The sequence below is a fragment of the Mirounga angustirostris genome, unplaced genomic scaffold (genome assembly GCF_029215605.1).
Source record: "Mirounga angustirostris isolate CCGP_5_RB_7025 unplaced genomic scaffold, mMirAng1.0.hap1 SCAF_8, whole genome shotgun sequence".
In the NCBI taxonomy this organism is placed as follows: Eukaryota; Metazoa; Chordata; class Mammalia; order Carnivora; family Phocidae; genus Mirounga; species Mirounga angustirostris.
In genome coordinates, this window is record NW_026991716.1 from 96,847,502 (window position 1) to 96,872,950 (window position 25,449).

The 25,449-nt window shown below is 37.3% G+C and overlaps 2 protein-coding genes across 4 annotated transcripts in view; one reads left to right on the forward strand and one right to left on the reverse strand.

The window, feature by feature from the left end:
- The first annotated feature begins 8,581 nt into the window (after positions 1-8,581).
- FAM229B (family with sequence similarity 229 member B) lies at positions 8,582-12,228 on the forward strand. Of its 2 annotated transcripts, none has more exons than XM_054505513.2 (3): positions 8,582-8,681; positions 10,445-10,583; positions 12,009-12,228. In XM_054505513.2, exons 2-3 carry the CDS (start codon positions 10,459-10,461, stop codon positions 12,124-12,126), a joined length of 243 nt encoding a protein of 80 aa, XP_054361488.1. In that variant the 5' UTR covers positions 8,582-8,681; positions 10,445-10,458; the 3' UTR covers positions 12,127-12,228. The 2 variants fall into 2 exon arrangements, with proteins under 2 accessions (XP_054361488.1, XP_045721306.1); XM_045865350.3 differs by having other exon boundaries at positions 8,602-8,738.
- Positions 12,229-17,984: 5,756 nt separating this feature from the next.
- LAMA4 (laminin subunit alpha 4) overlaps positions 17,985-25,449 on the reverse strand; it is a 150,927-nt gene continuing 143,462 nt past the window's right edge. For both annotated transcript variants that reach the window (XM_064598016.1, XM_064598015.1), the window contains exons 35-38: positions 24,026-24,156; positions 22,855-22,948; positions 22,277-22,396; positions 17,985-18,453 (exon numbers count right to left, since the gene is read on the reverse strand). In XM_064598016.1, the coding sequence (XP_064454086.1) occupies positions 18,308-18,453; positions 22,277-22,396; positions 22,855-22,948; positions 24,026-24,156 (491 nt within the window). In that variant the 3' untranslated portion in view covers positions 17,985-18,307. The remainder of the gene's footprint in view (positions 18,454-22,276; positions 22,397-22,854; positions 22,949-24,025; positions 24,157-25,449) is intronic.

A 25,449-nucleotide genomic window follows, 5' to 3' on the forward strand; every position in this document is an offset into this window, starting at 1 on the left:
TGTAAGTTCAGTAGGATTCAGTGGATGAGGATGTAGATCAGTAAATAGAAGTCTAGTGGAAGAGATGAAATTAAAACTAGGCATTTGATTTATGTAAATTAGATGGAAGGAAGAAGACTGAAAAATCAGACATTCCTGAAAATTACCGAGTACCAAAAATTGTCAAACACTGAAAAACACTCTGAACTCTTACTGATCAATTTAGACCAGATTTCAATTAAGAACTTCATCACTTCTTTACTGAAATAATAATTTCCACAAAATTCTGAGGAACTACAAAATCCTAGGGAGGTGGTGGGGGGATGGTGGAGAAAAAACAATTAGGGTTTGTTAGACTCATCTATAGCACATTCAGTACTGGAAGACATTGAAAGTATATTGCAAAGTTCTGAGGGGGAATAAAATATGTTCCAAGAAAATTATACACCTTTGACTTTGCAAGTTGTCACTTGAATATAATTAGAATTTGTGGGGGCTCTTTTTTATTCCTGTTGGCATACTGCATTTCTGAGCCCATCTCTCGTTCATATAACTTGACAAACACAACCATAGCAACCAACGTTTTACCAATATTGTCTTCTAACCTCTTCCCCTCGAATTCAAGTTCATTAGTAAATAATCTGTCTTCTAGGTTATCACAAGAATTTTGCAAAGATTTTTCCCAATACATTTGACACTAATAACATAAATAACTATGCTTTCAGCTTCCAGTAACAGTTTTCTAGTCACCTGCTGCCTGACCTATGCTAATGACTTCTATTTTAGATTTTTGTTATGGCAGTTCTTTAGGCTGGACCTAAGTCTGTGTAAGTCATAAATTTTGCTAAGTTATGGTTACAACTAACCCCTAAATCTCAGTGGTGTAAAACAATAAAGGTTTATATTTTTGCACATGATCCGTGTCTTTTGGGAGGTCTCCGTGGTTGTGCTTTATGTTTATGCCACTCTGGCATCCAGGTTGCTGAACTACCACTATTTGGTACATTCTTGGCTTTTGTGGCATAGAGAAAGAGAACTCAAGAGGATCTTGCACTGCAGTTAATGACTGTTGCTAACTCACTGGCCAAATCTAGTCACATGGGCTCTGAGTAATCATAGGGGGGCAGGAATTGCAATTTCCAGAAGGCAGAAAGCCAGAAATATTTGATGAACAACATTTATAAGTATATTATAAGTATTCTTGGACATGATATCAGAATACAGCATTCCCTCTCCTTGAGTATGGACTAGACCTAGTAACTTCTTTCTTTTTTTTTAAATTTAATTTTATTATGTTATGTTAGTCACCATACCTTATATCATTAGTTTTTGATGTAGTGTTCCATGATTCATTGTTTGTGTATAACACCCAGTGCTCCATTCAGTATGTCCCCTCCTTAATACCCATCACTGGGCTAACCCATCCCCCACCCCCCTCCCCGCTAAAACCCTCAGTTTGTTTCTCAGAGTCCATAGTCTCTCATGGTTCGTCTCCCCCTCTGATTCCCCACCTTCATTTTTCCCTTCCTACTATCTTCTTCTTCTTTTTCTTTTTAACATATAATGTATTATTTGTTTCAGAGGTACAGGTCTGTGATTCATCAGTCTTACACAATTCACAGTGCTCACCATAGCACATACCCTCCCCAATGTCTATCACCCAGCCACCTCATCTCTCCCACCCCCACCACTCCAGCAGCCCTCAGTTTGTTTCCTGAGATTAAGAATTCCTCATATCAGTGAGGTCATATGGTACATGTCTTTCTCTGATTGACTTATTTCGCTTAGCATAATACCCTCTAGTTCCATCCACGTCATTGCAGATGGCAAGATTTTGGGCTTTTTTTGTTTGATGACTGCATAATATTCCATTGTATATATATACCACATCTTCTTTATCCATTCATCTGTTGATGGGCATCTTAGCTCTTTCCATAGTTTGGCTATTGTGGACATTGCTGCTATAAACATTGGGGTGCACGTACCCCTTCGGATCACATTTGTATCTTTGGGGTAAATATCCAGTAGTGCAATTGCTGGGTAGCTCTATTTTCAGATTTTTGAGGAACCTCCATACTGTTTTCCAGAGTGGCTGCACCAGCTTGCATTCCCACCAACAGTGTAGTGGGATTCCCCTTTCTCCGCATCCTCGCCAACATCTGTCATTTCCTGACTTGTTAATTTTAGCCATTCTGACTGGTGTGAGGTGGTATCTCATTGAGGTTTTGATTTGGATTTCCCTGATGCGGAGCGATGTTGAGCACTTTTTCATGTGTCTGTTGGCCATTGGATGTCTTCTTTGCAGAGATGTCTGTTCATGTCTTCTGCCCATTTCTTGATTTTTCTTGATTGGATTATTTGTTCTTTGGGTGTTGAGTTTGATAAGTTCTTTATAGATTTTGGATACTAGCCCTTTATCCAATATGTCATTTAAAAATATCTTCTCCCATTCTGTCAGTTGTCTTTTGGTTTTGTTGACTGTTTCCTTTGCTGTGCAAAAGTTTTTTATCTTGGTGAAGTCCCAATAGTTCATTTTTGCCCTTGCTTCCCTTGCCTTTGGCGATGTTTCTAGGAAGAAGTTGCTGCAGCTGAGGTCGAAGAGGTTGCTGCCTGTGTTCTCCTCTAGGATTTTGATGGATTCCTGTCTCACATTTAGGTCTTTCATCCATTTTAAGTTTATTTTTGTGTGTGGTGTAAGGAAATGGTCCAGTTTCATTCTTCTGCATGTGTGGCTGTCCAATTTTCCCAACACCATTTGTTGAAGAGACTGTCTTTTTTCCATTGGACATTCTTTCCTGCTTTGTCAAAGATCAGTTGACCATAGAGTTGAGGGTCCATTTCTGGGCTCTCTATTCTGTTCCATTGATCTATGTGTCTGCTTTTGTGCTAGTACCATACTGTCTTGATGATGACAGCTTTGTAATAGAGCTTGAAGTCCGGAATTGTGATGCCACCAGCTTTGCTTTTCTTTTTCAACATTCCTCTGGCTATTCGGGTTCTTTTCTGGTTCCATACAAATTTTAGGATTATTTGTTTCATTTCTTTGAAAAAAGTTGATAGTATTTTGATAGGGATTGCATTAAATGTGTAGATTGCTCTAGGTAACATTGACATTAGTAACTTCTTTCTGATGAACAGAGTTCAAACACAACCCAGCAGCCATCCTGAGTTGAGGAGACAGAACTGAAAATTCTGTGGGACCAAGGCAACTATAATTTTCAGAGCAGAATGCCAGAAAGGAGTGAGTATATAGAGAAAGCTCTGGAGATCTTCAAGGAATTTCTCTGAGCCTTAAACTGAGTACTGATCAGTATATGCATGTGGGGAAACTACCCAAGACTGAGGAATGAACCACTGGGAAGAAGCAGGCAGAACAATTTTGGGGGTTCACACAAGGCTGGGACTAGTTTACATTCCCAGTATCTTTAGTGGAAAAGCCCTGTAATGTCTGGGGGTGTTGAATACAGTAAGGATATTGCCTTAGTAATGGAGAGAAATTAGCCATAGATGAATGGCTGTTCTGATCTAGCCTAGGAGAGCGTAAAATCAAGCCTCCAAAGGGCCAAGCTATTTCCAAGTAACTGTGTCCTAGATTAAAACTTGAAAGTGCTTAAAGGACTAAAAATAAAACCAGCATTCAACAATGAAAAATTCTGCCATTTGATGAAAAATTGCAAGATAGGTGAAGATGTAGAAAACACTCCATATGAGGTTAAAAAGAATCAGTAAAAGCAAACCAAGAAATGGCACAAATGAAGGAACTGGCAGACGAAGACATTAAAATAACATAAATATACTTCATATGTTCAAGAAGGCAGAAGGAAGCATGGAAAGATTAAGAAGAGACAAATATAAAAGACCCTAATCAGACATCTAGAGATAAAAAAGAATGCAGTGTCTCAGATGAAAAGTACACTGGATGGAATTAAGAGCAGATTAGACATTGCAAACAGTAGAAACTATCCAAAATAGAACGAAAAGAGAATAAAAGAGGATGAGTGAGCTATGGGACAACTTCAAACAGCTTTATATACCGTAATTGGAGTTCCAGAAGGAGGAAACAAAAACATACTTGAAGAGATCATGTCTGAAAAGTTTTCACATATGATAAAAACTATGAACCCACGGACCCAAGAAACTCAATGAAACTTTAGACACAGGAAACAGGAATAAAACCACACCAAGCACATTATAATCAAATTAATACCAGTGGCTAAGAAAAATATTAAAAGCACCCAGAGGAAAAAGGACACACTACATGTAGAGGAACAAAGTTAAAAATAAAAGCAGACTTAGAAACAATGCAAATCAGAAAACTGGAGCAAAATCTTTAAGTACTTAAAAAAAGCCCTGCAAAACAAAACTGTTGACAGGATTTTATACTCAGCAAAAATATTGTTCAAAAATGGGAGATGAAAAAGTGGAGATGAAGTAAAAACATACAAAACTGGAATGAATTGATTGCTAGTAGACTACAACTGTTAAATGAAAATCTTCATTCAGATAAAAGGAAAATGATGTTGGAGGGAAATCTGGACTTACTGAAGGGGACCAAGAACACTGAAAATGATAAATATGTGGGTAAATATAAAAAAATGATAAATATGTGGGTAAATATAAATATGTGGGTAGATATAAAATTTTAAAATTTTCTTCAAAAACAGTTGCTTAAAGAGAAATTTATAATGTGTTGTGGGGTTTATAATATATGTAGAAGTAAAATGTATGATTAAATAATACAGGGTAGGAGAGGGGAAATGGTTCTTTTAGCATGAGTTTCTTTCAGTGTAAGTTTCTTTTAGTGTATGTAAAATGGCATAATGTTATTTAAGGCAAACAGAAAAGTTAAAAATGTTTACTATAAACCTTAAAGTAGCCAAAAAGAAAACATAAAGTTGTAAAGCAATAAGCCAATAATGAAGATAGAATAGATTCATGAAGGGCGCCTGGGTGGCTCAGTCGGTTAAGCGACTGCCTTCGGCTCAGGTCATGATCCCAGCGTCCTGGGATCGAGTCCCGCATCGGGCTCCCTGCTCTGCGGAGAGCCTGCTTCTCCCTCTCCCACTCCCCCTACTTGTGTTCCCTCTCTCTCTGTGTCTCTCTCTGTCAAATAAATAAATAAAATCTTTAAAAAAAAAAAAAAAAAAAAAAAAAAAAAAAAAAGAATAGATTCATGAAATATACTCAGTTGTTTCAAAAGAACAGAATAAGAAAAAAGGGAAAAAAGAATAGCACAAATAGAATACAAATAGGAAGAGGGCATACAAATTCAGTTATATCTATCACATTAAATGTGATAATTGAAACATGTTAACTAAAAGTCAGAGATCATCAGAGTAGATAAGAAAAAGCAAGACTCAACTCTACTGTTTATAAGAAAACCACATTGAATGTAAAGACCAAATAAGTTAAAAGACAGGAAAAGATACATTATACTAACATTAATGAATAGAAAGTATCTATATAAATTTCAGACAAAGTAGATTTCAGGGCACAGAATATTACTAGAGATAAAGAAGGATAGTTTTTAATAATAAAGTTGTCAATTCATCAGGAGGACATAGCACTACTAAATATTTATGTACCTAATATCAGAGCTTCAAATTATATGAAGCAAAAACTGGCAGAATAGAGAGACAGATACATTCATAATTATATTTGGAGATTTCAACATCCTTATTTCAATAACTGATAAAGAAGAATACAGGAAATCAGTAAGAATGCAGAAGACTTGAAGAACTCTGTCAACCAAGTAATTCAATGATAGAACACTTCATTCAATGACAGCAGAATACATATTCTTTTCAAGAGTAGGTGGAACACTTACCAAGATAGTCCATATTCTGACCATAAGCAAATCTCAATAAATATAAAAGAATTATAATTATATGAAGAATGTTCTCTGCCAGCAATGGAATCTAAGAAATCAGTAAAAGAGAACTAGCTAGAATAATTCCATATATTTGAAAACAAAATAACACAGTTCTAAATAACTCATAAGTCAAAGAAGAAACCAAGAGGGAAATGGAAATTTTTAACGGAAGGTAATGAAAATACAACATTTCAAAATTTGTGGAATGAATCTCAAGTAGTACTTTGATGGAAATTTATAGAATTAAATGCTTATTTCAAGAAGGTATGTCTCAAATCAATGATCTAGGCTTCCATTTTAAGATACTAGAAAAAGAGAAACAGATTAAGCCCAAAGTAAACAGAAAAAAAGCAAATACTAAAGATTGGAGAAGAAATCAAATAAAAAACAGAAAATTAACAGAGAAAAATCAATGAAACCTAATAAGTTTCCTGAAAGATTAAAATTCTTTTGTGAGCTCCCTTGCTCATAAAGTCTTTAACTTGGGTTCATGTTCCTGTTTGGTTTAGCCTCTACTTATTTCTCTGACCTTATTTTTTTATTTTCTCTACCATGGTTATGCTGGCCTTTCATATTTTCTGTTGTCTTTTCTACTGGCACATGATCTTTGCACATGCTGTTTCCTCTGTTTGCCCCATCCTCAACTGTCTCGATGTTTTTACTTCCCACCCATTTTAACCTAGTTGATGTCTACTCGTTCTTTAGACTTAGGTTTGATATCCTAGTCTAGGGCATATACTACCCTACCTGTAAACTCTACTAGGATAGACACTGTGTTTGTTTTGCTCAATATTTTATCTTCAGCACTTAACATATGTCTGGCTCATGGTGGATTCTCAGCAAATATTTGTTGAAATGGGTAATAGATGGGTAATAGATCTATTGTCTTAGGATATGACAAGTTTGAGCATTGCTCCTTTCCTACATCTCATAAATCAATATTCTGAGGATTGAAAGATTATTATTACTCTCAGGTTTATGAGGATTAAGAGAGAGTATTTAGAGATTTCACCATCTCCAACAACCCCCACCCCCAACATCTATACTTCACATATTCATCCATTTCTCTGTGAAGTTCTGCTGGAGAGTTAAGTTCATTTTGTGATGTATTATTTCTCTAGTGCTAGAAAGTTTCATCATTAAGGCTACTGTTTGGTTTGTTTCATTGTACCACCCATACCAAAAAAAAAAGAAACTTGGTGCAACTTGTGCCAAATACCTAGTTAAAAATCATAGTAAATTAGAGGAATTTGTGAATATTTCACATGCAGATACTTCACTTTGTAGTTTAAAAATATATCAATGATGAAAAAGTGAAATCAATGCTTCAACACTCTGATTTCAAGAATTATGCACAAAGATAAAATAATGTATGCTGGTGGAACTTTTGTATTTCAGACACTGGTTTTATTACATGTTAGATTTTTTTTATTCCTCAAAACAACTCTATGATATAGAAATTCATACCTTTTTTTCAGGTAGACTTTTAGTGATTTGCTCAAAGTCTCAGAATTAACATGCTATTAAAATTCAAACCTAATTTTCATGTCAGAACCTACCATTTTTCCACATGCACCTCCACTAGAAAATGTAAACTATTAAAAATTTTTGCCATCCTAAGGATCAAATGTTTAGGTCCTAATGATACATTAGCTCACAATGGCTAGCAATTATTTCAGTTTGTCTAACTATGACACAGTCAGTTAAATGGTTTCTCTAAGCTAAAATTGTGATCAACTATTCACACATAGCACCCTAGTAAGAAAAAGAAGGTAGAGGTAAGATTTTGTCCATTAACTAAATTATGTAAAATGCCAACTTCCTGTAATGTAAATCATATAAAAACAGAACAGTGGGAACTTAGAAAATGTGGGTAGTAAAAAAGATTTTCATTAAATGAAAAAAAATGCTTAATGTCATTTAATAGTTTGTCATCAACTATGAAAATTGAAAAAAAAAGATTAGCTGAAGAGAAATGTTCTGGCTTAAGGGTTATACTTCAGTATTACATTCCGTGAGGTAAGCTATTGCTACAGAAGTTGGGAGAGGGAAGGCAGGGGAGGGAGTCCAGAAGATAAGTTTCATCTTGTTGCTGGGGCTATGAACTATGAGACATTTTATTCTTTAGCAGATAGGAACCTATGTGAAAGAATTCTGATGTCATAATTTTGGGGTGCCACTGGGACATTTGATAATCATTCCTTTGGCAAAGATGGTACAAACAGAGGAGAGCCTCAGGGTCCAGGGAACAGAACAGAGAAGGCAGTACAAGATGTATTCTTGTTTTCTCAGTTGTCCTCATTTCTGTCACTTGGGGATTTCAAGGTTCTTGGGGAAATAGAAAAGAGGTAGTCCAGGCATTAGGGAGAAGATGTAAAGAATCCCACACAGGAAGAGCCATAGAGAAATTTGTAAAGGTGCAGTTTGAGGCCTTTGGCGTGGGATGAGGACATAGTTAGATTGGATTAGTTTGTATTAATAGTTAAGGGAAAAACTGGAAGATAAAGATAATGAAGAAAATGGGATATAAGTGAGAAGAATCTCATGATTTTGTACAGATTAGACTGTAGGCGTAGAATATAAGTAAATTCATTCATAGATTAAAATATTTCATATCATTGGAGAATAAGGCAGTGACAAGAATAAGACTGTCAAACTTCAGAGATAATTCTTTGCTGAGTTTCAGCTTGCTGCTGGAGCTATGAATTGTGACATTTTATTCTTTAGCAGGTAGGAAACTATGTGAAAGAATCTTCTGATGTAATAATTTCTGGGTGTCACTGGAACATTTGATCATCATTCCTTTGGCAATTCCAGCCTTCTATGAAAGGTCAGTAGAAGCAGTTGATTTATTCACCTCTACAGGAATCAGACTCAGCCTATTTTGGTAAGTCTATGCATCCTTGATCGAATTAGCCAGAACTTAATATCTACGTAAATTAGATAGTTATACTAATCCATAGATTTTACTGTAGTTCTACTAACTTGCCATTGAGCATACTACTTTTTTCCTTGATAAAGGAAGCACAGTCTATAAAAACCATTATATATAATATTCAAATTCCTAAACTTTAATAATTTAGTTTTATTATTACCACAATAGACACTTAACTTATTAGGCATAGAATACTGTTCTAGGCATAAAAAAACAGTTATAAGACATATTTCATTTTTCCTGTCTTTTGAACACATATAAATTTATACAAAAGTTATTAATTACTGTGTGCCAGCCACTGTTCTAGGTATTAAGGATTCAGTGAGGGGTGACAAAGATAGGCATGAAATGGAGGCAAGAGGGACAATGATTAAGTAAAAACATTTACAAAAAATTAGGGCGCTGGTTCTCAACAGGGCATGATTTCTTCCCCTTCTCCACCAGGGAACATTTGGCAATGTCTGGAGACATTTTTGATTGTCACAGCTTTGGGGGAAGGGTGCTATTGGTGTGCAGTGGGTGGACGCCTTGATGCTACAAAACATCCTACAAAGCACAGGCCAACTTCTCTCCCAACAAAAAGCTATCTGGCCCCAGATGTGCATGGTGTCACAGTTGAGGAATCCTGAATTAGAGTGATAACTGTTACAAAGCCAAAATAGAGAGTGCTATGAAAACTTCTATAATGGAGTGGTTATGGATGGCTTCTCTGAGAAAGTGAAAGGTAAATTCAGACTTAATGAATGAGTTGGTCCTAGCAAGTAAGGAGTGGGGAGCAGTGGGGTGGGGAAGATTTCCAAGTAGAGGCAATAGTAGGCAGTAAAGAGCTTATTTTATATAGTTGTGTGTGTGTATGTGTATCATACTTATATCTGACATATACATTATGTTATGTGTGTGTTTGTGTACCCAGTAGCATCCGCTGGGTACTAATAGTTAACGTTTATTGAGCACTAACTATGTGTTAGGCACTGCATTTTACATGTATTACCTAATTTAATCCACACTATTACCCTGGAAAGAGATACCATTATTTCCGATTTATCCTTGAGAAACATGCTTGGTTAAGTACCTTGCTTAGGATTACATAGTCTGTCCAACTCTCCCACTTTCTTAACTAATGTGCTGTAAATATACAGAGGCAGGGGGATGAATGATCATCAGGAACAGGATTAATGGAACCTATCATGGAGGATGTGAGGCTCGGCTCTACTTATAAGGAAGAGAAGGGCTTGACAGAGAGGCAGTGGGGAGTGGAAATAGGAGCTCAAGCTTGTTTATTGTTAACACTCATTTCAAGCAAGCTGGGTTTTTTTCACATAGCAGAAATAGACTTCAGTAATGTTAACCATAGGGCACAGTTTACTTCTACCATCTAATGGCTGTTTTATATTTGTTGCTAGATTCAAATTGTATGTAAAGGGGAGTTGTGTAATATAGCATTTATATGCTTCTATAGATATTTTGAAATGTAGTTTCTATATGTTTCTATATATCTACAGATATATATCTACAGATATATAGAAACATATAGAAACATATCTGTAGATATATAGAAAGTTTCTATGTATCTATGACAAAATAATAACATTAAAGACTCCAAAGAACTTTTTGAAGACAACTCAGCCCTATGCCATTATTTAAACTTTCTAATCTAGGTTTTCAGTGAATTATGCCTTTTCGGTGTGGGACCCAGCCAAGGAGGTTTCCAGTGGAAGGAGGAGATTCTTCAACTGGGCTGGAATCCGGGCTGAGCTCCAGTGCTGCCTGTCATGGGAAAGAGATGTCACCAACTAGGTAAGGTCTGCTCATCCTGATGACTGAGGAAATGCATAATGGCTATTATTAATATAAGCTTTAGTTGGTGTTCAATATTAGCAAGAAAAAAGTCCAGGACCATTAAATTAATATTAACAAACATCGCTTATGAAATTAGTATTAACAGATTACAGGTTTTCTTAGCGCAGTCTGTTTTTGGTACATCTGTTAAGTCTCAGCGATAGACCAATTCTTTTTTTGGTAAATTTTTAGCTAGATTTTTGTTATTGTTGTTGTTAATAGTTACAAGAAAGATAGCATTCATTTAAACAAGCAAATCTTTAGGGCTACTATATGCTAGGCATAAGGCTACAAATATGAAGAAGACCCCAACCTCAGATTTAGTGTCACTTTGGCTTTGATTTGACTTTTAGCAGAAAGATAGTAATATAGAGTATGGATATTTTATAAAACAAAATCCTTTTCTGCAAATTGAAGAAAACTATGAAGAATAGGATTTGTTCCACTTTTCTGCTGCTTACCATAGCAAAACATCAAATACTACATTGTTAGATTTCTCATGGCTTAGAAATTTTTAGAACACAGATTTGAGCTTAATAAGGCAGGTACTTTAAAAATCAGAGTTATTCAAGGATGCAGTACTATTTTGGGAAGTACTAAGCACTTGTCTTTAGAAATGTCTGAGGTTAGGTGATTATCTGGTGGGAATGTTGGAACAGAAATTCAAGCACTAGAGGTATTTTTGGACTAGATGCCATTTAAAGATTCTTTTATTTTATTTTTTAAAGATTTTATTTATTTATTTGACAGAGAGAGACACAGCGAGAGAGGGAACACAAGCAGGGGGAGTGGGATAGAGAGAAGCAGGCTTCCCGCAGAGCAGGGAGCCTGATGTGGGGCTCGATCCCAGGACCCTGGGACCATGACCTGAGCCAAAGGCAGACGCTTAATGACTGAGCCACCTAGGCCCCCCTAAAGATTCTTTTAAACCTGAGATTCAATCAACATTTGAATAGTGTATGGAATAGCATGTTCAGTTTTATATTTTTCCACAAATATTCTAGTTTTTAGATCACTCAATTGAAGTGATTTTAAGGTGCCTATATGCATAAATTGCCATAGTATTATCACTATGTTTACAACAATGCACTCCCCCCCTGCCTTTTTTTTGCCATTTAGCAATCACTGCATACCTTTCAAAATGATCCTCCAGAGGGTTATTTTATATTTATAAATTTCCTGTGACTAAGTGTATGGCAACAACCACAATTTCTATGCAACATAAGTCTAAAATGTCTGGCTCATCAGTGCCACTGTGTTATAATTATATTGTGACATTCAAAGCTTTCAAAATGATTTAAAACAGTTGATATGCAAACTTTGCTGCTCTGAAAAAATTTCCTATTTAGTATCAAACCACATGTCATTTGCTCTTTTATTCAGGCAACTCCGAAGATGCCCTGGAAGTCATTGCCTGACAATAACTGATGTTCCTATCACTGTCTATGCAACAATGCGAAAGTCACCTGCACAAAGCAGCAAGGATATGCATCCTAAATAGCATCATTAAGCCTTTTGTAGAGGTTTGACTAGGTCAAGGGTAATGGGCCAGTATCATCTTATGATCTGATAAACAAATAAAAGTGGTGGCACCTTTGGATGATGACAATAGTGGAGGTATTTTCTTTTACTAGGAAAAGACAAAATGTCTTATAAAATTTGTAGTGATAAGCCATCAGTTATGTTTGATAGATAAGACAGAATAATATTTCACAATTAGAAAGTACTTTAGAAATCATTTTGCTCACAGTGGATCATTAATATCAATAATTCAAGATGAAGGTTAATCCACCTTGATTATCAGTCATGAAGGGCCTATTCTAAATAATTAATGTGTTTTAGGCTGGTTTCCTTTGTTTATATTCGGGTTGCCACTTAGCTGAATCCTTTCACTTGAATACCCTAAGCCAGTTTCTGGCTTGATATCTTTTTTTTTTTTTTTAAAGATTTTATTTATTTATTTGACAGAGAGAGAGAGAGATCATGTGAAAGAGAGAGCACAAGCAGGGGGAATGGCAGGTAGAGGAAGAGGGAGAAGCAGGCTCCTCGCTGAGCAAGGAGCCCAATGTGGGGCTCGATCCCAAGACCCTGGGATCATGACCTAAGCCGAAGGCAGACGCTTAACCAAACTGAGCCACAGGAGTCCCAATAAATTGTAAACTTTAGAATTATCTCTAAAAGCAAATAATAACAGAGAGTTAATACCCAATAGTGGAGATAAAATGGAATAAATATCACTCAATCCTAAAGAAGCCAGAAAAAGGGGAAAAAGGAAACAAAGATAATGAATTTAAGCCAAATTATATTGATATTTACATTAATTACAAAAAGTCTAAATACTTCAATGAATAGGCAGAGATACTCAGATTGGCTAGAAAAGAAGATGCTATCTACTTGAACTTTAAATACTAAGAGACACATAAATTAAAAATATAAAAGGTAAAATAGATATACCATGTAAACATTAATCAAAAGAAAGTTGGAATAGCCTATATTAATAATAGACAAGACAATTTTAGAACAAAGAATACTACCAGGGATAAAGAAAGGCATTTCATAATGTTAAAATGGTCATAACAATTTTAAGTGTTTATGCAGAGCTTCAAAGTATATGAATCAAAAACTGATGAAATTGAAAAGAAAACAACTCCACATTTTATAGTTGGAGATTTCAACATCTTTCAACAACTGGTAGAAGAATGATAGTATGGCAGAAACTGTATATTCTTTTCGAGTACACATGGAAAACTCACCAAGAATGACCACATTATAGGCAATGAGACAAGTCTCAATAAATTGAAAAATAGGCAAAATATAGAGTATGCAAGTATATTCCACAGGAGAATTAAGTTAGAAATCAAAGAAAAATATCCAGAGAATCTCCAAATATTGGGATACTTAAATGACAGGTTTTCAAATAACCCATGAATAAAGAAGAAATGGCAGGAGAAATTAGAAGAGTATTTTGAGCTGAATGAAAATGGAAACACAACATATCAAAATGGATGGTGTATAGATGAATAGTGCTTAGAAAACATCAAATTCTTTCATTAGAAAAGAAGAAACATCTCAAGCGAATGATCTAAGCTTTTACCTTAAGAAAGCAGAAAAGATGGGCAAACGAAACCCAAAAGAGGCAGTAAGAAAGACCAGAGATCAATAAAATAAAAATAAATAATAGAGAACAGTCAATGAAACCAAAAGCTGGTACTTCAAAAAGATCAATAAAATTGATAAGCCTCAACAGAATTATCAGGAAAAAAAAGAAACTACTGATATCAGGAATGAGAGTAGAGACATTGCTGTAGATCATAAAGACATATTAAAAGGATAAACCAATAAGTTTTTTACCAGTATGAATTCTTTACTCTTCTAAAGCCTCTGCCTTGAGTAAATGCCTTCCTACATTGCTTACATTGCAGATATGGGCTTTATGTAAGGGAATATAAACAGGTTTGGGGGCATCATGCTTTCATAACCTTCCTCCAGGTTGACATCAGCTCATTAATCATTTATCTTTAGAGGTTATCATTGTAAAACATATTTTGTTGAGGTGGCCGATTTAGCTCACTGTAAATGGTCTGGCTAGCTTGGTGAGGCACTCAGTGTTGAGCGGCCACCATTACTATACTTCAGGAGCTCCTTGAGGGATTCAGTTGCTGCTTCTGGCTGGTCATATCATGCTAACTTCCTCTTATGTGTGCTTTTCTGTCCCACGCTTTGGCAGATGATAACAGGCTTTCATTCCTCAATCTCATCTACCTTCCACCCCACCCCCCACCCCCCACCCGCCACCTGAGCCATTCTGCCCCCTAGCAGTGTCTTCTGGGGATGATGTCCTCTGGTGTTGTGAAGTTTAAAAATTGAGTGGCCTTATCCATGTAGCCAACCTTCTCCCCTACTTTTCAGGACTTGAAAGGTTACCAAAGATCTGAGGGAGTGCTTCTTGTCTCTGTGGTGGGCTGTACCATTTTTTCCCTCATCTACTCCCTACATCGTCAGCAATCAGAGATCCCTGGGGCTCAGGGGATCCCAAGTGGAGAGTCAATACCAGATTTTTTTCCCCCTCAAGAGTCCTAGGCACTTTACAAGTGATTGCACTGGGAGGTAAGGTGAGGGGTAACTTTTATGGAAATCCTGCTTTCCTGAAATTCACTCAACAAATATGTATTGAGCATAAACCTAGGTGTCAAGTGCTATTCCATTGCTCTTACAACATATCAGTGAATAACATAGACAATTTCATGGAGTTTACATTCTGGATGGTGCCTCATTTTGTTGCCCTTCTAGCCTCTTTATATAGACTCTGTGTGTGTGTGTGTGTGTGTGTGTTTGTGTGGGGCATATTGGGGGATTTTTGTGTTATATTGCTGGTTATGCTACAATGATTTCTCGGAGTCAGTCCTAAAGGAGAAGGGATTGACTCCACACTTCAGATGTGATGTATTTACTGTTTTATGGCCTCAGTTATGGGCTGTAGTCACAGATTTAAGGAAATAGAAAAGACTCTACTTGACACCATATACTACCATGTTGCATACAAGGATGTGGGGGCCCAGAGAACAAATAGATCTGAGTATCTTCTGAAATACATTCCCTCCCTACAAACTCCAGGCTGAGAATTGAGGTGGTTAGACAACAGGCAGGTAGATGTATTATACTACATCTACAGAATGGGAAATGCTAAGTTCTTTTTCTTTCCTTTTTTTAAAAGTGTGTGTTTATAAATGTGTGTGGTAAACACTTAAAACCATACTTTCAGATAGTTTTATTTTGGCTTCAACTTCTACTGCTAAGTGCTTGATTCTTTTCACGTTTCCCAATTCAGAATTTTAAGAGAAAATATCTGATTGTTTGAATTCATCTTTTCACACCACCAGATAATGGGATATTGCTTCACTGGGAAGCTATAGTACAGTCTTCTTATCCAATCAGCTGTAGTCATGACAGGAGAAGGCAGGACACAGGCTTAAATAGGGCTCCTCCCTCGAACTGGGGCTATGGGAGGACTCTTCATTTTGAAAGGGCTCTGAACTGGCAGGGAACAAAACAAAAATTTGTCAAAATTACTATGAGCACCAACCCATATTTCTCTATATGAAATCCTGATATACTATGTTTAACTAAAAGAAAAAAAATATGACTTTTTTTTTCTCCCTAGACAGAAGCTGGAAGAAGATGGAGTCCCATCTAAGAGCTGAATCAGGCTCTTAAGAATGGCAAATTCAAAGTTTCAGGTCATCTTGTGGTGGTCAGGAGGTATATGGGTCAGTAGCTTCAGTTGATTCTCATTTGTCAAGTATAAGAGTGTGAAATACTAACTCTGCAAAGTGGCTTTGTAAATTGTGGAGAAGGTAGAAGAATTTTTGTGTTTTCAGTCTATATATGTGTGTCCATGTGCATGCCTGCTGGAACTACTGCATAGGTCCAGACAGGGTCTGCAGCTGGGCTGGTTTTGTTTACTTTGTGCTATTGCTGAGAATGAGGAACTAGGTGGCCCTCTAGGATGCTTCTGAAAAATCTTTTGGAAAAGAAAATGGTAGGGTGTTTCAGAACCACTTCTTCCTGTTTGGGTCTGATGGAATATTATGACGGTGCAGTGTGTTTTGAGCACTGTTTCAATCTGTACTTGTTAAGGCTCTAGACTTTTGGATTCAGAGTTTTTAGTTTAGATGTCACATATGGCTCTTAGAAGGTTTAGTTTGGTCAGCCTGGTATTGTGGTTGCTATTGCTTTAATTTAATTAGTTGCCAACTGAAACTCAGGCCATTCTGAACCCCCCAAATTTCACATTTCCAGCTTCTGTTGGAAATTCTGGTCCTTTAAGACTTGTGTTCTTTCATGTGAGAGTTAGCTGACTTGAGCGCCTGCTGGCTTTCTAGATAAGCCTGGCAAGGGCCCTCTTGATTTTGTCAGTCAGACCCTACCAGCTTTACTCCTTTATGGTAACTCACTGGCTCTATAGGCATTTGAGTTTGTGACTCCAGCTTTAGAGAACAGCTGATAGCTGGCAGACAGGTCTGTGGAGGCAGGAAGCAAGGGGATAATCATGCTGCCTCTCATTTTGAAACCTGGCTCTTTGGCCTAGCTGAATGACAGCCGACAATATATCCCTAACTTTTCTAAGTCTCAGGTTTCACATCTGCGAATGCCACCTCATAGGATTAATGTGATGATCAAATCAGCTTTAGCTTATCATGGAGTTTGGCATGCAGTAACTCCTCTATGAATTGATATTAGCTATTTTCATTGATATCTTCAACTTTATTATTAATGTACCTGAGACTAGAGGGTAGCAGGGGAATATATGTAGATATATATGTATATCTATCTATCTTATATAATAATTTACATGTATATTTTCCCCAAGGTCAGAGATTATTTTATTCCCTTAGTAATTCCTCAAAATATTTTATGCCCCCTTCCCTTGCCCCTAAAAGTTATTCCTTTTACATACCTTTATTCCTATTGCTGTGAGGGCCTATTTTCTCTCATTCTGTCTTCAATGTTGATTATCTTTTCATGTATAATTCTTTTATTTCAGTTTCTGTATTTTAAAATCACACCAGCTATTCAAGCCTATTTTTTCTAGACTATGAATATAGACACCTAAGAAAATCATGAAATTAGAAAATACTAGTTGTATGTGGGGAAAAATCTTTTAATAAAAGGACTTTTATACTTTTAAATAGCATTTTATGATTATGTCCTATTTTCTTTGCTGTAATGTCCTTTATGATTCCTATAGAACACCCAGTAATATCTTACAGGAGATTCCCCCTTGTGCTGTTTTATTTTTCTTTTATTTATTTATTTATTTATTTATTTATTTATTATTTATTTAAAAGATTTTATTTATTTATTTGAGAGAGAGAATGAGAGAGAGAGAGAGAGAGAGCATGAGAGGGGGAGAGTCAGAGGGAGAAGCAGACTCCCTGCCGAGCAGGGAGCCCGATGCGGGACTCGATCCCGGGATTCCAGGATCATGACCTGAGCCGAAGGCAGTCGCTTAACCAACTGAGCCACCCAGGCGCCCCTTATTTTTCTTTTAAAGAAATAAGGGAAAAAAGTGGTTTAACTCATTTTTTCCTCTCTAGAAAAAATTAAATTATGCTTCCATTTTTCTAATAATTTGTTAGAAATTTACTTTATTAAACCTTATAACTGCAATAAACCTAAAATATTCTTGTTATACTGATAGATCAAACAAAAGTACTAAAAGCAAGCCTGCCATCTAATTCTAGATTTTATGTAAATTCGTAAATGTTTTCAGGATAAAGAAAAGTATACCTCAGATATTTTGGCGTAATTCAATTCAAAGTATCGTCCCTCAAAGAAAGATTAACCTGAGAATCTAGCCATACTTAAAAATGTGCGCCAGTGTTTATTTAGAATCCCTTCTATTTCGTTAGAAACAGGAACAGTAATTTCACCAGCAGGAAATAATACAATGCAAGTAAGTGTGACGCTCCTTTGATTGTTGTTCACTGCAGACATTTTGGATCCAAGGTAAGAATCCAAATGAGAAATGATAACGATCCATTCCCTGACGATTCATTTAAGTCCTGCTCAACTAGATGAAGGCTCCCACTGGGACGAAAAATGGCTGTTCCTCCTGGCTGGCTTTGCGTTTCTTTCAGTGCTCTAAAGAACTTTGTACGGGGGCAGCTTTGCTCTGGGTGTCAGGCTGCAGGACAAGAGTTGATGCTCACGGCGCCGCTGACCAGGGCTGCTTTGCTGAAGCTCACAGGGCGCCCGTCAATCACAAAGTGACGGATGCAGCCTGTGAAGGGTCTGCCGGGGGCCAAGCGTGGTGTCAGTAGAGACTCTGGAAAAAGAGAGAAATGAAAACAAAGATTGCAGGTGAGCCCTTCCAAGCCCAAATGTCACTCTGGCACAAATACACGTAACAACTGCTCACATCATCAAGATGATTTACATGTCAAAAATGGAATATCGTGATAATTTACTCATTTTCTCAGGAACTTTATCTGCCTTTGAAGTAATGTGAACATGTGGTAATTTTAAAGTTTTGCCATGTTTTCCATGATCAAAGTTCTGAGTGTATTTCAGCTATCTTCCAGGGCTGAAATTTCCCACTTAATATAAAAATTCAATAGTGAATTTTCAGGATCTACCTATGCTTATGCTTTTTAGAGTTGTCTGGGTCTCACTTATTTTGTGTGATTTACTGAGAAAAGGGGAAGGAATTTTAGCTTCTACACTATTTTTAGACTTGGTTAATGTTTCTGTTTAATTTGTATCATTACCCTTCACCCTTAAGCCTCCACATTTTTGCCAAGCTCATAAAATATAATGAGAAAATAATGAATTCACATAAGCTAAATTTTAATTTTTCTGAGCTCAGGGTTTAAGGACTATAAATAGGATAATGATAACTAGTCTAGGCTTTGTATGTCGTATGCCAGGGGAACTTTCTCCCCTTGTCTTAATTAGAGATCTAGAAGAAGCCTTATGCTTATTAATTGTACATATACAATTAAATGTGTTGGATGATAGAAGCAATATAATTTAAAGCAATTTAGAGAGCTTAGAAATATCCTGGAATTAAAATCCATTTAGACAAAGCTTATTATTATGTACAAACAGCTATGTGAGCAGTAGCAGATAAAAGATGGAAAACAGTTAGAAATCACTAACTCAGGGAGGAACATAAAACAGAACAGCAAATTAAATATCATCAAGCAGCTGTAATAAGTTTTCTAAGCAGTGTAGATTAAGACTATGCGGAAGCTTTGTACTGAAAATAAATCATGGAAATCGCATTTCATATTTAGAATGATAATTATGAAGTGTTAGATTTGGAAGGGGCTGAGAGATCACTTCCCTTTGTCTCTACATCAGTATGACTATATTCTTCAAGGCTGCTCAGTGTAATTCATCATTAGAATAAAAATAAGTGAACAGGAACGAGTATAAGGGGCAGAAACATCTATTTCTCCTGCCCATTTTGGAAACTAGTTTTAGAACATGGATTTTGATTCTGTTCAAGCTCACCACCCTGTGGTTCACGGGGAACATCATCTAGAGGAAATAATTTCATATAGAAATTATGGTCTTCATAATTCACCACACAATTTATGGTAGGTAGTGGCAGTAAAGTGGCCCCAGAACCCTAAGTAACTGATTAATAAAATCAACACATGATTTTAAGAGCAAACGTTCCTCAGGTCAAAAGCTTGACTATATACAGAATAATGCAAGCTTTTCCGTAGAGGAATGATCAAATCTGTGCGTATGTGTGAACTACATTACCTTAAAATTTTTTTTATTTCTAATTTTGATTTTTAAATTATACAGTAAAATTGACATTTGGGGAACATAGTTCATTAAATGCATTAACTTTTTATTGATAGAAATAGTATCAGGGTTCTGTGTGATATAAGAGAACTGGTTGAGATTCCAAGGGAATTCAGTGCCTATTATAGTGCCTATTATAAATTTATTTGTACCTAATTTCCTTCAGTTATTCTTTTTCATGCCTCAGTTTCTGATGTGATTTTAGTGGAATTAATGTTGAACAGCTCAAAATGATGTAATTAATGACATTCATCTTAAATTATAATTGCTTTTGTTCTAGGCTCACTGGCATGGCTCCTAGATGGAATTAAAAGCTGTAACGGTGCAGTGGTTAAGCTCCCCCTGGCCCACTAGTCCCTGTGCGCTGGCTTGTAAGCTAAAATTGCTGTTCATTATATGTCTCAGGCAGGCTGAACTCGGCTTCAGGTACACCTTGCCCACCCAGTCTGTGGCGCTTAACAACTCTTGTAGTGGGAGGTGATGGCAGCGTGTAATGCTGGGACCAGACTCTGAAAACAAAAATCAAAGAGACAAATATTTGTTTGAATGATAGAGTAAGTGCTCTGGTGCAAAGTAAAGAACAAATGCTGTTAAGTTCCATGAAGGAGGGCCATGCTTGTTTTGTCCCTCTCTCGGAGCCTAGCACAGTACTTAACAGACCATAAATGTTTGTTTTCTGTTGAAAGAAGTCACGTTACCAGGCAGCAAGGAGTGGACTATTTAACTTCCATGAAATCCTCTGGTAAGTGTCACAAAAGGGCTATGCAAACATAGCACATTCTAGAGAGAGAGGGGCATGTGTGTGTCAGTAGAAGTCTGTCTGGGCTGAGTCCTAAAGGTCAATAAGGAATTAAACTGGGAGAAGAGTGGGAGAAGCTGTTCCTCAAAAAGGTACCAGGGGAGGAAAGCAAGAACATTTTTCCAGGAATTGAGGCCCCGTGTGTGATTTAAAGGCCTGGAGCAAGGTGGGCATTGTTGAACGTTGAGAGAACTGCAAGTCCCAGAAAGCGTGGGGAGACCCCAGAGGCAGGGGAAGGAGGGGCCAGAGGATCAAGGACCTTGCTGAATTTGATCCTGTAAGCTCTTGGGAACTTGTGAAATATTTTAAATCATGTTGTGGTTTCCAGGAAGAAAGCAATGTACAGAAATATAAGAACTGAGGTGACGCATCTTCCACACTGCCCACAGGATGTTCCGTGGCGGCCTTTGCTAGAATCCCTTTCAGAACTGAGGCCAGGAGCAGGAGGAGAGGACTGGGGGATGGAGATGGGCGTGGATAGTGGAAGTAAAGAAAAGGAACGTCTCAAATATTTCATCAGGGAGTTACTGTTATTGTCAGTGCTAGTATTTGAAAAATTCACATTACAAACAGAGGAATGCTTAGTTGCTACTATTTTGTGAGTACCCAATTTGATCTGTGCTTTCTCTCTCTCTCTTTTTTCTTACTCTCTTAATTGAATTATTACTTGCCTTTACATGGGTCAGTCTAAAATAATCTAGTTAGGGCACAAGGAAAAACCATGCCAAGTTTTTCCTTAAAATCACCACCAAATTCCAGATGTAAAAGCTTGGTTTTCTCCTTCTTATCTCTCTCTGGCTTTAACATTCAGTTTTTCCAAGTTAGTGAAATGTGTGCAACACACACTTTCAACACAGGTCAGGGTTCCTGCTCCAGAGGGTTAAAACAATTGTGGGGGGTCCATAAGAGTCTTTCTGTCACCACCCTGGATTATATACCATTCTTGGCAGATGAGAGCAGCAATGTTACTGATGATGTTTGCAGGATGGCATCTGGGAACCTCTCTTGGGGACTATCTCTACCTCGGAACAAAACAACTTATGGTCTGCAGCTGTTTTCACAATTCAGACTAATCTTGGACAGGGAGAACTGTGGATTCCCTTCTTTCTTAGTAAGGAAGGGGAATATTTATCAGCAAACTTTTAGTCCTCCAAGATTCCCAGATCCTAGAGCAGTATTAGAAAATGAGTTTTCTTTGTGTTAGAGAAAAAAATAGTGTGTTTCACTACGTGGATGTGAGGATATATAAAGGGAAGAGAGAAAAAAATAAGCATATATGGCAAAGGGAGGGTAGTATCTACCAGGCAGGAGGATGAAGTGTAGTGCTTATGCGTTACTTTGTTTTAATCCTCGGATAAGGAGTCATAATCCCCAGTATACTTTTTCCTATGAAAGGACGTTGTATATAAAATCCTTTGAGTTATTAGGTGAATTATGAAAACACATGCTCCATTCTTAATACTATAATAACAATTGTAAGAACTTACTGTTTTTTGGATTTGGAAACATGTCCCTTTTAAAGAACTCTTACCTGGAACACCTCCAACGAATACAGGCTCCCTGTGATCAACTGGTTTTGGATTCAGGGGTCCAACCACATGGTTCACTTCAGAGTCCACATCCAGCTGAACCACATTGGAATCTCTAATAACTGAAATACCAGGAAAAGACTGGTCATAAATGGCACTGAAGTGATTAATTTTCACATGAAAGAGACTAATTTATAACAGTGATGGCTTTTATTTATTCCAGAATAAACCTCAGACTTTCTTCTATATCATTGAAAATGTCAGTGTCTAACCAAGCAATCCCTGTAACACTTTCCTTTGAAAGGGAGAATATTTAGGATACTCTGTTTTCTTCTTCATAAGTTATGCATTATTTTAAAAAACTCCCGAAGACTATTTTGACAGTATTCAAATTTTCAAATCACATATGGATTCGATATATACAGTAATATTTGATTCTCTTTTCTTGGCCACTTTTAGACTGTCACCCATCCCTATTTTATCATGTAAGTTAGAGTCTGAGTTCTTCCAAGCCGTCATTCCACATGTGGGGATGTAGGCTCACTTTATGAAAGAAGCCCAAGACACTAATTTTTCTTACCTGTAATTCTGTGCCATCTGCCATCACAGAGACTCTGCTTGGGCGTTACTGAGGTGGAAAAGTCTCTGATGCCATTGTTGACTTTCACTAGGACCTGAAAAAGACAGGATACGTTATATAGTTTCATTTTTCCTCATAGAGATAAAACTAGATTTCTTAAATTCACCGCAGAGAAACAATGCTTTATCTGCAAACAATTAGCTTTGCAATGTGAACGCAAGGGGTCACTCTTCGGTAGGCTATAGACAATAAACTGTTCCTAGGAGAGAGGACAGACTAGCTAGTAACAGGAGAGAAGCTGGGGGAGAGGAACAAGAGAATAAAATGAATGCCTTTAATTTTTATGGATTGAATGTGTTCTACAAAGCAGGTTAAGGTATTGGTGGGGGGCGTGGACTGTGGAGCCAGACTGCCTGGGTTCATATCCCAGTGCCCCCATCACCTCACCCTGCCTGTTTTCTCACTTGTGAAACCTACCTCACAGAGCCACTGGAGGGCTAACAGAGTCCGTCTGTATTTAGAATAGTACTTGACACACAGTGAGCACGATATAAGGATTTTATCATTATATGGTTTAAGAGTACCAGAACGCAAATAAAAATCAGTTCTATTAAGTTAGGGGCAGTAATGAAAATATGCTGCATTCTCCATAATATTTAGTCGAACACTTCAATGAATATTCTTTGGTCATACTTTTTCAGGATGAAAGTGGTACTTAATTATAACAATCTTTTTATTTCTAGCAATTGAAAATAATATATATGTGTATATGCATATATGTATATATATACACCTGGTATGCAAATATATTATAGATAGAAAGATAGATGCTTTAGTGTTTGTTCATTTTGATAGCTGGATGTGTTTGCTGCTCTCATTCGTTTAAAAATGTTTTCTTCCAATTCTTTCATTAAAACCTTTTAATTCCGTTGTTACTGATTTTTTTTTAGCTTTACCACATTTTCATGGCTCTTTGCTCTAATCGAATCAATTCTCAACATAGGAATCTGAATCTAAGTACTGCCTGCATTTAAATTTCATGTGTAGCTTCCCCATTATTTTCTCCCCCCAGGTAGGAAAGACTGATGGAATAACTCTGTGAAGTAAAAATGCTTCCGACCTAGCATTCAAGGGCAGAGAAGACAGACTTAAACAGTTTTTAACCCACTACCTGCCCCTTCTTCATGTGAACATTTAGGTACTCTCCGTTGACACTGTGGCCATGGACAAGGGTTCCGGAACTGCTTCTGGGACGGACTTCAAATGCAATCTCAAACTTCAGTCCAATATTGAAAGACTCATCTGTGGAGAGAAATATTAGCTCTTAAGAGCAGCAGCCTAAATTTTGTAACCGTGGTGTGATTTCGTAATTATACATTTTTATATTCGTTTTTTGAAAGCGTGACACCTTTTTTAATAGACAAGCCGCAAGTGGCATTTCCCACGTCAGACACACGGTGGAAAGCTCCGGGAGGGTCTGAGATAACTAGCACACCACTCCAGCGGTGGGCCGTGGGGTGGGGACAGCACGCCGAAAAGGTGCCGTGGCCTCTTTTCTCAGGGGAGGAGAAACCGATTACAACCAGAAGGACCGTTTACTATTTCACAAGCAAGGAGGAGAAAAGAGCAACCTGGGCAGAGGAAGAAGTCTGAACACGAGTGTGGAGGCCGGGATATTGGGAGAGCACTGTGGAGGCCAGCACGGCTGGACCAGGGCAAAGCGAGGCCCGCGAGTGAGGAAGGCCACAGGGGAAGGGCGTGCCTACTCAAGTATGGGAGGTAGACTTTATTTTGCCGTCACTGAGCAAGGGAGCTGACTTGATCCGATCTGTATCTTAAAATTAAGTCTTAATAAAGATCACTGGTGCCAATGCCGCAGAGCATTTCAGAGGCTCTTGCCATGATGCCGGAAAATGAATTCTTACTGAGAAGGGCTGTGCTCACTCCAGGAGCCGCGTTGCAAACCTGGGCATCCTAATAATATTCACTTGACATGTCTCCTTATCAATCACTTTTTAATTTTTCCTGCTATTAGTTAATGTTTATGGAGAACATAAATTGTGCAGGTTGCTATGCATTTCAAGCTGTCCGAGGCTTTGAGTTCTTATCACTGAAATCCAATGAGAGGCTGAGAGATAGGAGCGTAGGTGCTTTATTGTGGATAAAGGAGGAGAAAGGAAAGTAAAATCATGAGCTAGACAAAGAGAAGAAAGATGACCTCCGGTATTCTATTGGACATGGGGGCAGTTTGGGAAGCTACGCTTGACTGCATTGTCATGTCTTTATTCAGGGGATGTTGAGGGTTCCAATCCTGATGCCTTCCTCATACCTAATGTTTGCTCTATAGAGTATTTGTTGGAATGGCTTGGGTGGTGATTGTGTATAGTCTGTTAGGACTTTGTGTATTTATTTTTAGAACTATTATGTTCCATTACTTGGCATAGGGACTGACATGCCAGACGCATACAATAAAAACTTGGTTGAATGAATGAGAGAGTAATAGTTAAGGAGAATACAAGTCCAGAAATACAATTTCTGAAGGATGGGGCAGCAGAGCAAAGGGAGGGAGGGGAACTTGCTTTGGGAGGGACAACG

What these genes read in the sequence shown, in the direction of transcription:
- FAM229B (XM_054505513.2), top strand. Translation starts at nt 10,459, where the DNA reads ATGCCTTTTCGGTGTGGGACCCAGCCAAGGAGGTTTCCAGTGGAAGGA. An exon ending in AAAGAGATGTCACCAACTAG is followed by an intron (nt 10,584 to 12,008) that starts GTAAGGTCTGCT and finishes TCTTTTATTCAG; the next exon opens with GCAACTCCGAAGATGCCCTG.